This window comes from Micrasema longulum, unplaced genomic scaffold, assembly GCF_059751315.1.
Source record: "Micrasema longulum isolate JH-2025_06_02 unplaced genomic scaffold, ASM5975131v1 h1tg000402l, whole genome shotgun sequence".
In the NCBI taxonomy this organism is placed as follows: Eukaryota; Metazoa; Arthropoda; class Insecta; order Trichoptera; family Brachycentridae; genus Micrasema; species Micrasema longulum.
In genome coordinates, this window is record NW_028277602.1 from 831,495 (window position 1) to 849,631 (window position 18,137).

An 18,137-nucleotide genomic window follows, 5' to 3' on the forward strand; every position below is an offset into this window, starting at 1 on the left:
ATAAATAAATCATTTTTCTGGGTGGGAAAAAAATATTAATTTTGGAAATGTGATTGCTTATGGCATATTACGGTTGCATGGACTATAAAGCTGTTAATTTTTAAATATTAGTTCTCTGTGTGTTTTATAAGTACATGGTAATTAGTACCATAAATAATTTTTAACTTAGTGTGGTGATCAGAATTTAATAAACACTGGTAACATTTGTAATTAGACTTTATTTCAATAAAGATTTCATATATTTTACATTGGAATAAATAAAGTTACTGGAATAAAATAATTAATTTCCTCTCACGTGACTTTGATATTTACAGCCAACTCAATAATTTATGATGATTCAAAATATTATATATAAATAAAGTCCCTAATTAAAATTTAATCTATAATCTAATAACAAATTATTTTCATTGTACACGAGTGCAAGTTATTTAATAACACTTTTCATAAAAACAGTGATTTTGTCTAATTTAAATTATTTTATCGAATTTATCATAAACTACAATATATCATCATTAAAATTTATTTGTTTATTTGTACATTGGATTCGAAATCACTTTAAGACTTAAAAAATAGCTTTCATACATATAAGGGTCTCAGAATCACAAAAGCAAATCGATAATGCTACCCATAATCCGTAGTGATTTTACTATTTAAACAAATATTTATCTCCTCTTATCCCATGACAAAAACATACGGCGACAGTTTCTGCATCATTATTGTTTTCTAAAACTCCAGAGTTGACCAGTCCTACATTTTAAGGACTATCTAAGTGTAAAACATTTACTAGAATTCCCCCTGATTCTATAACAGTGGCTGGGTGGCCGATTTATAACTCTCACTTAGTTACACTTGCATACATATTTTGTTTAACATAATAAGAATCAAACCCAGGATTATTACACCAATATAGTGTCATAAGACACTGTATTTGACTTATTATTATTATTGAAATGCAGTTCCACCAAAAAAGATCAAAAGAGAATCTCTGTATTTTTTTGTTTTAATCATTTTCTTTACATGCATAAATCGATTATTTGATTTCAATGTAGTTCAACATGAAGTACCTATATATTTCAAGTTTTTTTAAAAATATATGTAAGTGTTAACGTTAAACAAATTTTATCTAATCTTTATGATATCACTACAACATGTTCCAATTGAGTGTCTTATACACCATTAAGACATACACCATTAGACAGAGGCCTTGGCGCAGTTGGTAAGACAGCTAACTGTGAAATTGCCGTTGCGGGTTCGATTCCCGCCAGTTGTATGGAAAAAATCCAAGAAAGATTTTTTCCCAATTAGTCTGGGTGTTTTGGTGTATTTTTCATGACTTCCTTCCATATCCCCTCTTTCCTACCTGCTGACAAGCCTCTAAAGATTATAATATAGTTCTGAGTGTGAAATAGAGCCAGAACCCTGAATGAATGTTTTTTACTCAATGCTGCTCTCTTCGGAAAAATATTGAAAAGGGAAATCGAAAAGAGCGGAGGCAAGTCTGTCAGCGCGTTCGCCTACCATGCTGAAGGTCCTAGGCTCAATCCCTCGCTGGGTGGACATGAAATATTAGTTTTAAAGGCAATTCCACACTGCAATATTTTATTATTCTTTGATTAAAGACCTAAAGCATAAGACTGATCACCTTACCTTTCATGTGACAAAAATGATCCAAGTATGCTGCAGTTAGAGTACCTATGCAGCACTGGGTGCCAATAGGGAAATGATCAGAGAATGAAGGAATAATCATTAACTATGTCCACGTGTAGTTCAATTGATTTAAATAACACTATATACTTTGACTCTTGTAATTCTGAGCCCCTCATTCATAGTACATAATGATATAAATATTCATTATTATAATTATAAATTACGAAATATTTATCTCATCTCTCATACAAAGAGGTGATCTGGGACAGCATTGTATCATTTCATGTGCATGAAATAAGCAATGCTTAACTTAAAATATAAATGCATTTTAAAATATATCTACATTCATTTGTACACTTGATTGATATTGAATACATATTGAATATTGAAATTTGCCTCATATTTATAGTTGAAATTAAAAATAAATACAGATTTTTAACTATTCAATATTTTGGCAAGAAAAATATACCTAATTATTTAGAATTCCTGTATATATTTACATTTATTATTTAAATGCATACATTACTTACCACATTATTAATACTATAAACACTCTGTTAAATAAAATGTTAACATTCTTTTATCAATATTTTTAAAAGCATAATTACTAGATTTATGGAACCTTATAAAATGTTTCATTCATTTAATTTTGTTCGCTGCAGTTGTTCAAGATTTGATTTTAACAAATTGGAGGCTTCTTTACTTTTAACGCACTGTAAAACATATTTACAAACTCCTATTTTAGTTGACGTACTGTATACATACAATTTACAAAAATAAAAGAATGTGTCAATAATATTTGTTGCTAAAAAAGATAAGAGATTTGTACAAATTTAAATTAGAAAACTATTCTTTCTACTTGTATTTTTATAAGGCAATATACATTCTCACTTTTTTTCTAAAGTCGTTTTTCATAATTTAGAGAATAATGAAATCACTGCAGGATTTTTGATAAAAATCACATATTATGTAGAACAAGTTGCATAAATCATGTGGAAAGTGTCAGCTGGTGTCTTTGTTTCCACGATGTTAAAACATTTCTGGAAATTTCTTGAATATGCCTTATAAATAAGATCTATCAAAATCCATGTATTAAATAATATTATTTTTTTGTCGTTATTAATTAAATAACTTATTTAATGTGCACTGTAATAGTCGGAATGAATCTATTTTAGGAACTGATGTACACAATACGTAGTACACATTGTGTTAGAAATACATTATTTTATACATGTTTTGTATTCTTTATTTATTGAATGTTGGTTTATGAGTACGAGATCAAGATTGAGATATATATAATACTTCTTAAAGATAAGTACATCATAATCCAAATAGGAATAATAATTATTACTGTTTATTTATATTTCGTATTTTGGCAGTGATAAGCTAAACGTTGCAGCAAAACTTATGATGTTATTATTTTCAATTGAATGTGTTTTTATAACATGTTATAATAGCCTGATCATCAATATCATGAAGATGCACCAAAAGAATTAGAAAAGTAAGAGTCGCCAGACTATCGGCAATTATCACTAACTCGACTAAATAAGTGCTTTATTCTACCATAATAGTAAATAATATTTTTATGATTTGTCTGGCAGGTCCTGGTAATGGTTTCTTCGACCTAGACATCTTAAATCAAAAGATAGAGGAGAGTTGTTGCTAAGGTGATAATTCAAAATGAAAACTGCAATTCAGTAGGACTACCTTTATCTCTTTCAGTGTATCTTCTTTGACGATCAGGCTACACCAGATATTATAATTTATTTTACAAATGATAGTATTCATTGTTGTAGCTTTTTATTACACGAGAGTGCTTAATTCGTGGGGGTCTGTGGGATGCGAGTGGCTCAGGTCCAGGGTAGCAGGTGGGATGGGTGGTATTGGGGGAGAGGCTGAAGCTCGCGGGGGGCGGGGTGGTCGCCCTCCTCCTAGGTCCCCAGGAGTAGGCGGTGTTGATGTAGGCGGCCTGTAAAAAGAAAGTTGTACACTAGTTAACATACCATGCAAGTTTCAAAGCAATGGGTCATCATTTGAGAACCCTGATGAAGAGGAGTCACACCCAGTTAGCAAAAAGGTTGGGAAGTTTTAAAAAAACTTTTTTTTTAAATAATGGTCATACCTGTTATCAATTATACACCAAATTAAAATATATCTATTTTCACACATTATAGTATAGTTTTTAGAGTTATTGTAACTAATTAATAAATTTGGGATTGGTTTGAATTTTGGATCTGTCTTCATTTTGCGTCAAAATGTAAAAAAATGACTTCTATTTTAAAGATTATAGGTAAAAAAAACATACAAATTGAAATATGTTTTATTAAAGAAATCATAATAATAGATTATTTACTCTACATTAATCATTGTTTGTTGCAATAAAGGGGCAGCTCCGAATTTGCTTCCACATTGCACCAAACCATAATTTTGCAATAGCTTGCATGTTTTTCAATTAAATTGACTCTTGTGCAGCAAATAATAGCATAAACAAATTATAAGAGCACAAATTTAAATATTTACAAATCATTTTAAGACCCAGTTTCACCAAATATTCAAACCAATAAGTGTACGTTCAATGGACGAAACTGGTTACTTAAAAACCTTAAATTTCGCATTTTACTGAGTTTTAAAATATTTTTACATTTATATTTATATATTTTTAATGTTTTTTACTATGTTTTCACTACATTTATTACCTTGTCTTTACTATGTCTTTACTACATTTTTTACCATGTTTTTACTCCATTTTTTTACTTTGTTTTTCACTTTGTCCTCTATCTTTATAACTGTTTCTATATATTGATTACTTTTTAAAAATATTTTTTTGACTGTCTTAGAACGGGGTAAATAACCCTAGTTAGGCAGTCAAAGGAACTTTGCATAAATTATAATTTTGTGTATGTAATATAATATGATAATAAATAAAAATAAAATAACAATATATTTTGACAATAAGGCATCAATTGTTCAACTTTAAACTTTTTTAACTCAACCTTTTTTGTAAAATTGGGCCTTAGAGCTATCAAAATTATCTGGAGTTTTATAGTAAAGGAAAAATAGTAACCTGATGATATATGGTCCTTGATGTGGAATTATTGTCATAGGATGATGGCTGTATGCTGTTCCCCCAGTTGTATTGTGATAACTCATGTTAGTTCCGTTGGGTGAAATGTGTCCATTGGCAGTAAGGTATCCATTTACATTTAAAGACTGTGGAGTACTCATATTCTGAGTGCTATTCATCATTGGTTGCTCGGCTTGTGACTGCGAGTGCATTGCTTTCACTGCGTTTGTCTTCTCTTTCTGCCATACAAATACGTTGTGCACCATTGCACATCCGCAAAATATGATCCCAAGGCCGATAAAAACACTTGTGACAATTGCTGGCGTGGAATGAAATTGGATGAATGTGTACAAGATGATTCCTGTAAAAGAAAATTATTAATGAATATTAACAATATTTTTAATATAACCAAATATTCATAGACAAGGACTGGATTCCACCCACTAGGGAGTTATCAATATTGACATATATTACAAAAGAGATGAACAACATTTTTGAAAAGGAAATATGGGTTGATGGCATTTACAGAACTTGTGACCTGCCGTTTCTGCAAATTCATAATAAATTTAAATTTAAATGGCGAAGTTTACTCTTTAAGCAGAGCCCATGGTGAACCAAAATTTTCTTAAATTTAAACGAAGAAAATATCTGATGAAGAAGTTCAGCTCTATGGAAAATTGTAAAATTGGAAAGTGGTAAAAATTAGAGCATTTAATTGTGCTCTGAAGTTTCTCTAAAATGTATGAAAAAATAACGTCACAAGTTCTTCAAAATCAACCAAGATAGATTTTCGGTTTCTGGAAAGCCAACCCACCAATCAGGTCAACTCACCGAAGAGAATTAGTGACATCACACGCAAAGTAATAAAAAAAATTACAAAACATTAAAAAATCGGATCAATGATAATACGATACACAATTTTTCATAAATATTTTTTCGCTTATTTGATAGTCTATTAACAAATAAAAATAAAACAAAATACCACTGAACTTCCTCATTGTCTGGTTTAAGTGGCAACTTTACGCACTGTGTTACATTCCTTCCTCATGGACTAGTTGTTTTAATCAATAATGTTATGATTGTGTCAAAATGTTTGTAAATAAATGTAGATATATATAAATAACTAGCGGACCCGACTGACATTATCCTGCCCGAACGTTGGCTTGCCTGTTATAGCTTGGAAAAAAACTTTTTATTGATTAGTTGGTACCTAGGTACTTGTTTATGATTGAATTTCAAAACTTAAAATTATTGATTTTAAAATATTAAATTCTTTTTGCAAATGTCAAACTCGGCTCTTCTCACCAACAGGGGTGCACTTTATTGATGAATGCAATTTTCAAATATGTATTGAATGTCGGTTAATATTATTTTAGTATTACCAAAAATCCAGTAAAAAGAAATTATAAGGAATGCAAAGAAAGAATCTAATTGGGGTCCATAAAAAACGAATGCTGTTTAAGCATTCAAAAACAAACTTTTTTTAAACACAAAAAAACAACATCCTTCTATTTTTTTTGTATATGCATTCTCATCGAATGCAACCCTGGTAGGTCGATGAAAAAAAGATCTATGCTTCTAACTTTTTTTACAGATTCGATTGATAATTTTCATACGAACATTTCTACGAACACGCGCAGCGCAAAAATCCACATTTTGCTGAAAACCGCACGTTAATCGGTTTAGCCGTTTAGCAGGAGTTCGGTGACATCACACGTACAGAATAATTATATATATAAAGATATAAGTTTCAGCTCTTTTACTACACAAAAGTTAATAGATGCAAGAATTTTGAAAAATGAGTCATAAGAATGGCAAAAGCCTTGTACCTATAAATGTCTCGACTTCCATACTCTCTTACCAAAAAGGTTTTCCATTTATGTTGCAATACAATAAAATTTTTAATTGTTAATTAATCTCATTGTAATGAATGAAATAAGCATAGAATTAAGAATATTCTTAATTCTATGGAACTAAGCTTGTAAACTAAGCTGTTACTTTGAAACAGTTTGGATTTTTCAACCCGCAATTTAAAGTAGCAGTAAAATGTAATGAAAATAGATAATGAGGTCTTTCTTTTTTGTGCATTTCAAGGCTCAACATATTTAAACACTGACAAATTACTATAATATAAAAAACTAGCATTCAAAGAAGCACTGGGTTTAAGACTTGGCTTCTTTAAAGGCCACAGGCAAAGCATTTAATAGGTTTTGTGTTAGATAATGATCCAACATCATGCGATGTTATAATTTTAACTTCATACATAAATAAAAGCATGTTTTAATGTGTGCAATACTTAAATTAATGGGATCTCAATTAGTTGTTGTCACGCTTTAACTAATATGTGAGAAAAATTGCTTTAAAAATATTTCAAATTGATTTCAATTTAATTCATGTTTAAATAAACACAATATTTCACCATCATCATTATTCCCTTTCTCGGTATACCAACCGCCAACCGCAACATATTTTGATAATTTATGTCACACGAATGTAAGATGATAAGTCTTACTCTTCAGGTGGTAGTCTAGAGAAATATACTAGTGTTAAATCACCTTTTAAAATCAATTTTTCATGTCAACCATGTCGGGAATTAAACCCGAGGCCTCTTGCACTGTAGGCAAATGCACTGACCATTATTATTTTTTTTACCACATTTATAAATATGTGCTTAGGAATATGTATGTAAGTCTGTGTATGCACGAGTATATATGTGTACGACGAGGTTGGCTTGTTGAACAGTTGCACTATTAGCTTTTGTGATATTATTTTTACGTTTCGTTTCTTAAATTTATGCTTTGTCCCTCGTTTCTAGTACATTCATATTAAAATCAATAGTTATTTTAATATCAATGTTTTAAGTATGTCCAAGTGTTTGTAGACAGGCTGGAAATTCAGCCATTTTTTTTAAATTTAAAATTAAGACCATTTTATTTATTATTAATAATATTTTTAAGTAGTGTTTATTATTCTTCTTTATAAATATATACATATATTTACAGACAGTAGATTATTGTTTTTTTTTTGTTTTTATATATTTTTATTTATTTGTTCATATTTTTTCTCTTACAAACTATAATTAATAATAAAAATAATTTGACCTCACTGGGGTGGTTACCTATACCGAGGACACTTAACACACTTTTAAAAAAATATTTTTACATTTGAGAATAAACAAAGAAGACTAACTTAATAAACAGAGATAATCAATAAAATGTACAGACAGTTTTAAACACTACGTATTTATGTTTATAATTGACTAATTTACATCTATATTATTTATATTACAAAACGCACAATGAAAAAACAAAACCTAACATAAGCTATACGCTTGTGGAGCAGTTAATTTAATATTGGTTTTGGCGAATGAGACAATCCATTTTACTTCTACCTAGCTCCACTTTTTCCATTTTTTTATAGCTTTTTTGAACACTTTCTCGTAACTAGTTATTTTAATAAATAGTGGAAGTAGGTTATAGATTTTAATTGAATAATACTCAAAATCCCTTTGTCCAAAAGTGATATTAGTTTGTATTTGTTTAAGTTGTCTTTGTGTTGAGGATCTAGTGATTATATTATTTGTATGAGATGTATTGTAGGGGTTATGTCTTTCATTTGAGTAAGAGTAGTTTTTGAATCTGTAAGTGAGTATTGTTTTAGCGTATAATTCTTTTGGAGTCATAAGTTGTAATTTGTGAAAAAAAAAATTCAGTAGATGTCTGTATCGAGACTCTGAGTATTATTTTAAGTATGGGTTTTTGTGCAACAAATACACTATTTAAAACTGTGTAACTCGCACCACCCCATCCGATTACACCGTACTCCATAATTGATTGGCACAATGCAAAATAAATCTTTAAAAAGTTCCTGTACATTAATTATATTTCGAATTGTTTTGAATGTATACTTTAGTATTTTAAGTTTATTTGTAATATTTTCAATCTGCTGTTTCCACTTTGAATTTATATCAACAATAACTCCCAAATATTTGATATTGTCTGTCCTATCCAATATTCATATTTATTTATTTATAATATAGTTGTTTTTTCTCTCTTTATTGACGTCATGCGTATTTTAATCGTGTTCTTTTAATTTTACTACTTTGAAAAATGTTTATAGACTATTTTCGATTATTTTCATACTTTGTATATATTTTACATTAAATTAGTCGCAATTTCCCAAAATAATTCAAATGAAATAAATTTGAAAAAGTTAATAATATTATTTGATTTCAGTTGTAACTTATATTTTTATAGGATTTAATTTGAGAATTTGACCTTACCTGTTAAAAATACTGGAATCGATATGAAAAATCCTCCAACCGCGCAAACTCTTGTTACAGCTGACTTCTGAAGGTATTTGTTTGTTCTGAAAATAAAAATACATAAATTAATTTTTACGATACGATTTCCATTTTTCCAGCACAAGTTATTTCGGCTTTTAGGAAATGGTCTGAAAATTTAAATATTTAAGTAAATAATAAGAACTCAACTATTTCTCTTTTCATTAAAAAAAATAATAATAATACCAGCGGCAAATGTAAATAAATATGTCCCAATCCGCACCCGGTGGTGTATAGGCCATTTTTTTGCCATACTAAATCCATGGTATATTTATCATTTGTTACGTGAAGTTAAGGTGACCAGTCGTATGCTTCTGGGCCATGATTGCAAACCGTATCTTCATCGGTACAGTTTGAGACGGTAATTAAAATTTGTCTTCAATTTTATCTACAAAGTAAAATAAAGTTTTCTGTATGAAAAATAGAACATGTTTACTATTTAATTTTCTAAATATGTTGAATTACCGGTTACCGACGAAAATGCCTTGAATTTTCATTTAAATATACACACTTTCGTGCGTTAGTTTATACACTCTCAGTATATACCGATGAAGATAGCCGTTCATAATCGCGGCCTATGTGCCAGACCATGGACAATGAAATGTTTCAGTGTAAAATCACCTTTATTCATCCCAATCTTTCCAAGAATCAAACTTGGGACCTCAGGCATGGTTGTCGAACAGGCTAACCAATACAATTCGAGGTGGACTTTTCTCAACTTGATTTGGCTTTTAATTTTTTTTATCTGAGAGCAGCCATCGAGTTGGAAACACTCGTCCAGATTTCTGGTTCTATTTCACATGCAGAACTGTATTCTTCAACCGCCTGGACCAGACACCAAAATAAATATACATACTCCAAAATATAAATGTACATATTATCTTTCACGGTAACTGTTATCAATATGTCGAACCTCCGTGTCAAGGGTGCCATAAGTAAAAAAAACGTGTGTTTTGAGAATAGAATTAAGAATAGTCCAAAAACCGCATACGCACATCAAACAGAAGGCGACTAAACTGCTCATAAAAAAGTAGGTTTACGTTTTGACCCATTAGTTTCTTTGTAGACGTCGCTCAGTACGCAACTCCTGATTTGAATTTAACTATACCGTGTTGTGCCATTTTAAAGTGTAGTATAATCTTTATTAATCGTCAATATTGCCATAATACGAAATGTGGCAATCATAACCGGGTCATGAGCGCCCCTGGCAAGATTAGAATTATACGCCCTCCCAAGACTTATATTCTAGAAAGAGAAATAAAAATTAAGACTATGGGTCTGCAAAATGCGCCCCCCTGAGGGTTGCGCCCCTGATAGCCACCCGCCTGGCCAGTCCCTAGCCACGACGCTGGTCATAACATATTTATGAAGTGTCGAAATTAACAAATAAATGTATTTTTTAATAAATAATATTGTTGTTATTAAATGTATCTATATAACAGTATAATTATGTTGAGTAAATTTTTTATTAAACTTCTTAGATTTTTACCGCCGTTCAGGTGCAAAATAAGTTTTTTTGGGTTGTTATGCCGTGTCTCGTTCGTATTTTTTTTAAAGCATATATTTGCGTTCTTATATTTACCCAAATATTTCGATTTTTGGTGCCATTTTCAACGAGTTGTAAATAACTCTCTATTAGAAAATCGGAATCAAGTTGGGGTAGAGTGGGATTCGAACCTCGGACCTCTGATCCGTGAGTCCGCAACACGCTACGGGACCACATCCCGATTCCACATTTGCCGATGTTTCGGATCCATCACGTCTGAAACGTCAATTAATAGTGCAAGTGATAAAATCTTCAATGCCGTTTTTCTTAATTTGACGCACTTATAATAACGTGGTAATAATCTAATAAAGCCGCCCATACGGAGAAAAACCATTCTATGATTATTGACTACGAAGTTAGCTACATATTACAGCAATACAACGAGCCTTAGGTAATTGGGTAGAGAATCCCCAGCGCTAACCGAAACCGATCGTCGCACATTTGTTGTTAAACTAAACACCAAACTAAAACCAAACCAGACATTTGGAACGCTTTTGTTACATGCAATAGAGCTTAAGGGCTTCTCTAGATAATTATTATTCTGAGGATATAAGTGACTGGGTGCGGTGTATCGTATTTTGGAAACATGAATGGAAATGTCAAAATAAAAATACGTTTATGTGTGGATCACATTTTTTCCCATCAAGCAATGGAAAAGTTGTGTCTAAATCACATCACCAGTAAAAAATAGAACATTTTTTAATATGCAAAAAGTGTCTGGAATGACATTCGAAAATAGAAGAATTTTAAAATATTATGTTTGAAATAAAAATTTCCCGCCTTTTTTATAGAATCCACGCGGCCTGCGCGGTGCGTTGGTTGGAGCATCGCCACGACCGGCACCGGCTCACCTTGCCGCCAATACAGACAACACGAAGGGATTAAAAAAAGAGAAAAAAAACTTTAGTCCGTGCCTGAATGGACCGCGAGGTATGCGAAGCAGGGAATCTCAAATATTATCTGCAAAACGTCATTACTAAAATTATTATATTTCAAAAAGCCATTTTATTTTTAAAATCGTAAAGGGTGAACGGTGCACTTAAATCCTTGGCAAATGAACGTTTGCCGCAAGAGGCAAAATTAGCCGTTCACGGTGGAGTCCTGGTGCAGAACCTATGTATGTATTGGAATGATGTGTGGAATTGGAATAACAAGGAGGAAAGTAGGCTGAACGCTGTCGAAATGTGATCTCTGTGTGATAAAACTATGTGGGATAGTCGCATAAATGTCGAGATACATGCAGTATGTAGTATGTATTGGCTGAGAAAAGCATTATTGACAAAATCAAGAAAGGAGTTCCGCGTTGGTTTGGACATGTAGAGCGAAGGGGCGGCGAAAGAACGGCTAAAAACGTTAACGATGCGAATGTTAATGGATGCAGAAATCGAGGAAGACTGAAAAAGATATGGAATGACCAAATCCAACAAATATTTGAAGATAGATATGTCAAAAGTCGTAATAATTCGCTCGCGAATGGGCATGAGCCGATGTATGAATGTAGAAGGAGCGAGGTCTGTATGCAAAGGCAAAGTGATATGGCGTTCTATCTTCTCTGCCTACCCCTACGGCGAAACGGCATGATGGTCCGGTTTGGTTTGGAAAATCGTTAAAAAATCCGCTCTCGAAGCACTCACTTCGTGAATTATTTTTTTTGTATCTTTTTTACTTTATTTCAAATCAATGTTTAAATTTATTTTTACCCTCCCGATTCTTAATCAAATAGTATTATATCAAGGCGTGGGGATTTCCGTAAAATGTTCTTACTTGAATTTATTGACTTTGTCAAAAATTAAATGTAAAATAATTCACACAGCACTCACATTATGCGTTGAAATTTTTGTTTTTAGGTATCCACGTTAATATCACAGTTTAAGCTTATTATTTTACTAGTTATTTATGGATTTTAAATCAAAATTGAATTTTTATATTTAGGTATTCTCTGGGTAGGTAGTATAAATTTACCTTACTTTGAAAATATTATATGTCATTAAAGCAAAACATTGCGTTACAGAAATCGTTACAGATTCAATCATATGATTGCGACTTTTATGTCTGCATTTTTTTTAATAAGAAAAGCATTATCCTTTTCATAGTTATTTAAATATTTTTTATTTTATTTTCCTATTTATTTCTTTTTTAATCAAATTGGTTTGCAGCCCCTGGATTGAGGACGGCGGAGAGTAGAGCTATTCAGGATCTTTGAATGCCGTAAGGTCAAAATGAAAATATTCACAAGTTGCATGCATAATTCATCACACTAGGTCGTTGGTATTATCGTCAACATGGCCAAATAGTTTTATTAAAATAACAGGAAAAGATCGATGCACTCGTAATAATTCATAATATTATGCACGTTTGCTTTTCATAACTTTTGTCTTTCACGTTGGCACGATAAGTTACAAGTTTATTTAATTACATTTTACATTCCTGTGCATTGTGTTTTATTCTCAAGTCTATTATTATTATTAATAATCAGGGGCGTCCGAAGATTTTTTCGATTACGGAAGCAGTCACGTGGTACTAGGTACATTGATAAAATATGTGCCTACTAATAACACAGTTATTCCAATAAAGTGCTTTGAAATAAACTAAAAAGCAATTTCATGTCATAATTTCGGTATTAAGAGTTATAAATTTGAATAAACCACTTAAATTATTTAAGTGGTTTATACAAATGTATAAACGTGTAAGTGTAAAATGTCATACCATAAAGTGAAAAATGTTTTTGATAACAATAATATAAAGAGTTGTGTTTCAAAGTATAATAAACTACAATAGATCTGAATTTACCCATGCACAGATTTGTGAATTCAGTACTCGGCGACCGCCTTTTAGGAATCAACAGACTAACGCAGTTCCTTATTTCAGAATAAGTTACAGTGCAGTAAATTTAACTTCAGCTTTTGCGCAGGCGAAAAGTTGCATGTGAGCTTGTCGTATTTTTAAGAAGTTATTGATGAATGAACATCGAATCCATCTCAGATTGCTACGATTAACAAAAAACCAATTTAAAAAAATGTTTATTGTAGTTAGGCACTAAACATATTTGTTGACTTATAGCTGATTATATTTTATATAAAAAAATAATTACTGATTGTTTAGAAGTAAAATTTTTAGGGAAGCATTAATTCCATCCAATCTATGGACAGGCCGCGCATGATATTGAATGGGGTCTTTCCACATATTTTTATTATATTTATTTATAAATAAACAAAAAAATACGATGGTAACGGTATCAGTATTTTTTCGTACGACGACGGATAAATTTTCTACGAAGGTTTAAAATATGCAAAATTTGAATTACCCGAAAACGAGACGCCACGCGCCCAGGGGGACAAACTGCACGTATGACGTTTTGGCGCCAAACTTGTACGCAAAGTTTGTTTGAAGCGCAGTCGGCGGGCATAACGCGTGACGTCAAAATGACGTGATGCCAACTGCGAGTCGTTTTGTATGTGCTCATTTAAACCCGAAAATTATAAATGAAAACTTGTTTTGAACACATTGAGAATTACATCATCCGAATCCGCTCTTGATATCGATTATATTTATACGTTATTCCAGATTTGTGAATATACGCTATTATATATTCGGGTCTTTATAACATTAGTCGAATTAAAAAATAGAGGGGTAGGTACGTTGGTACTATTTATTATAGTAGTATGACGTATAAAAACAACATCGAAATCAGAAAGACCATAAAAATCTTAAAAAATCGTTTATTCAAAATTATTTTACGTGAGTGAAAAAGGGGTGATGGGTTGGTTTGGACATGTAGGGGGAATGGACAGCGAAACAATGGCTAAAAGAATTTTCGATGCGAATGTTGATGAATGCAGAAAATGAGGAAGACCGAGATATATATGACATGACCAAATCCAACAAAAACTCGTAGATTAACATGCCAAAAGTCGGAATAATTAGCATGCGTGCATGATAAATGTAGAGGAAGCGAGGACTATAACGCAAAGACAGGCTATACTGGCGTTCTATCCTCTCTGTCTACCTCTGCGTGGAAACGGGGTGAAGGTTTCTGTGTTTATTTCACGTCGTGAAAATATGTAGATTCTATTTTTACAAACTTTTGGACATATGTACCTACTCAAAATTTTGTCGATTTAACCTACCTGTGCAAGAAAAAGTACAAAAAATTAAACTTTAATTACGTAAGTGAAAATATTTTTTCCCCTTCTTTTAGCAAATGTATTTATTGACTGTTTTTATTTATTTATTCGATTCACAATTGGAATTACTACCTAACTTGAAATATAAGTCGTAGAGAAACGTTTTATTAAGCTTATTTACTATTGCAAATTTATGCATCATTATATTTATTTTACACTGTTATATTTGCCACAAATTTCTTAGTTTGCAAGAGAGAAATAAAAAAAAATTGAGACAGGTAATTCTGATTAAAAAAAAAAACTTTATCTCGCTCATTATTTCAACGAGAAGCTGGATTGTTCAAACTACAGAACATTTATTATACTTAAAACTTAACGATTTTTTTTCTGTAAAACCAAGCTTTCAAAAGATATTTTGGAAAAAATAATACAGGAAAGGTTTTAAAAATCGACGATTTGTCGGGGACCTTAACGCGCGGTCACACACCAGAAGTTGCAAACTCGAAATTAAACAAATAATGAGGAAGTTCATTGCAACGGAAATTGTATATAAAAAGTGTTTCCTTGCACAAGGTAAATTAGAGCATTTAATGCAATGCAAAGTTTCTCTAAAATGTATGAAATTTAATGAAAAAAAAAGAACTACTGTAAATAACATCACAAGTTCTTCTAAATCAACCAATGATATTGTTGTAATAGATTTCCGGTTTCCGAAAAGCCAACCCATCAATAAGGACAGCTCACCAAAAATAACCAGTAACGTCACGTGACGAGTAATTGAAAAAATACTTAACCATAAAAAATCGTAGCGATGTTAATTCGATACATTAAAATAAAAAATAAAATTGTTTGGTTAAGTTTGAAAGTCTATTATAAATAAAAATATATTTTTATAAAACCGCTAAACTTCCTCATTAATATAGAATACATAACGTATTTAAGTATTTGTTGGATTTGTTGGATTTGGTCGGTTGATGGATGCAGAAATAGAGGAAGACCGAGAAAGACATGGCATGACCAAATCCAACAAATACTTAAAGATGGACATGTCAAAAGTCGGAATAATCGGCGCGCGTGCATGAGAAGATGTATGAATGTAGAGGAAGCGAGATCTGTATGCAAAGATAGAGTGTTGTGGCGTTCTATCCTCTCTGCCTACCCTTACGGGGAAACGGCGTGATGGTTTGTTTGTTTGTAACGTATTTTAAAAATCAACACTAACCGACGCGTTTTGGATGAAAAATGAATAATTTTACTTAACTAAATTAGTAAGCATCGTGATTGTTTAATTATATATTTTTTTGTTTTTTGTACCTATTTACTAAGCATGAAATGTTTGTTCTCAAGATAATAAATACCTTCATTAGGCACTTTGAGATATCCAATAAAGGTATTCATAATTAATAGTACCTTAGGTATTTATTTAAAAATAATTAACTTATTAGATAAGAAATGTCTAAATATTTATCATACCTATTTACAAATAATTGTTGACAGAAAATATTTAATCTATGTTTGAAAATGCATATTTCTCTTCCATTCTCTCATTTAGTGGTTTTTTGTAAATTAAGATAGCTGAAATCTTATTGATATTTTAAATAAAATCATTTCACTTTATAGGAAATATCTCAAAATACTTTTTAAACTATTATAACAAAAATATTTTAGAACATACCTGAGTTAAAATCTTTACCGAAAAGTAGGCATCTAGGTAGTGTAGGTACTGGATTTAACCTTTTAGGAAGAATACGAAAGTTGACATAATGTCTAATATAAATAAAAATATATCCTTTTAAGTGGAAGTCTGTACATTTACTGATTTAAAGTTACAAATTCAATCCTTTACTACTTGCAATACATCTTTTCAGCAAGGTCCTAACTCCCGCGTGACTGCTATGAAAAGTGGTGCAACGAGTTATCTTATATTGTCAACAATAGCGTCTAGTTTGTTGCAACTAATTTATAGTTTCTACCTAAGTAACAAAGACATAATATGACGTTAAACCGTTGGACAGATAACGGCTAAGTGCCTGAAAAGAATTTCAATCTGGGATTTAGCCGTTGCGGCATTTGTTTTGAGTTTTATGTTTTAAAAATAAAACACTTCTTTGGAATCCACAAGCGGTCTCTTTTTGACACGAAAAGTTCTATGTAGAGCTCTAAAACGAATTAAGGTTTGATGTATGTTGTTACGTGATACAAATTTTGTTACTGAATTAGTAACACTACGCCTGTTTAACATAGCATTGTCATAATGTGGTTTAAAAGAAATATTTATGTAAATCATAGTAGCAATGAGAGAAACTGACTTACTCAAAATACAATGAAGGTCAAGGACGATTCATTATAATTTTTTGTACGTTTTTTAATAAAGATTTGACGTTTGATTAAACATATTATTGAAATAACGAACGGGTCAAGGTAGAAACATAAAAGGTAAGGAGTGTTTTCAGGCGTTTTCTATTAGGTAAATTAAATCGGTAAAATTTCCCCTCAAAGGATTTAGTTCTTTACAAACATCAATAGATGTAAGAATTAAAAAATATATGAATGCTTAAACAAGCAGAATGGTGAATATTACACACTTGCAGATTGTGATTAGTAAACTTAAATCAGACATTTTCTCAAACGAGTTCTTCATCTATATTTTCATCATATTTTGATCAGTTTTTAATCATTAGTTAATTATGTAAGTAGGCAGATAATAACAACCAAATAATTCCATACATTTTTTTTTACTCGATTTCCTTTTTCAGGATTTTTAGAGAGAGGAGAGAGGAGAGAGAGGAGCCATGGTGTAAAAAATACTTATTTAGGATTCTTACTTTAGTTGACACGCAGTCCTGTATTGTTTTATTTTCAATATAAATTATTAACTATAATTTTCAATACATAATACTCAATAAGTTGGAAATTGCACACTTAAAAAAAATATACATTTACGTTTTATTGTTTTCACGCTATTTATGAAGTCAGACAATCCCAAAGTAAATGCAATTATCATATCATTTCTACGTTCATGTTTACCTCGTTGCCATAAACATTCTGTGTTCACAGTGTTCACATTCTTGCTATTCGCCTGTTATGTCAATAATGATGAAATATTTGTTGCACTTACAAATTACGAAGTGCATTCTGTTGAGTTAGAAAACCATGGAAAGGAAATCTCGGTGCTTGGTGTTGGTGAATTACTTCCGGGACGATTTGCCCCGTAAAGCATGGAGGTGTAGTATTATTAACATGTTGTAATTTGATAATGAAGTTTAATGTTGGTTTGCTTTAAAACTAGTAAGTATCTAATACAATGAAGATGATATCAAAACCGTAAATTATTTTCTCGTATGTTAAATGCCTACTAGTACACTTTTCTTCTTCTTTTTGAGTAAAATAAATATGTATTTTTTAAAATATATA

General features: G+C 31.1%; 1 protein-coding gene across 1 annotated transcript in view; it reads right to left on the reverse strand.

The window, feature by feature from the left end:
• Window positions 1–198: 198 nt before the first annotated feature.
• LOC148281886 (uncharacterized) overlaps window positions 199–18,137 on the reverse strand; it is a 99,256-nt gene continuing 81,317 nt past the window's right edge. Inside the window, exons 2-4 of the mRNA XM_088225953.1 lie at window positions 8,994–9,079; window positions 4,712–5,072; window positions 199–3,616 (exon numbers count right to left, since the gene is read on the reverse strand). Coding sequence (XP_088082079.1) covers window positions 3,451–3,616; window positions 4,712–5,072; window positions 8,994–9,079 — 613 coding nt within the window. The 3' untranslated portion in view covers window positions 199–3,450. The remainder of the gene's footprint in view (window positions 3,617–4,711; window positions 5,073–8,993; window positions 9,080–18,137) is intronic.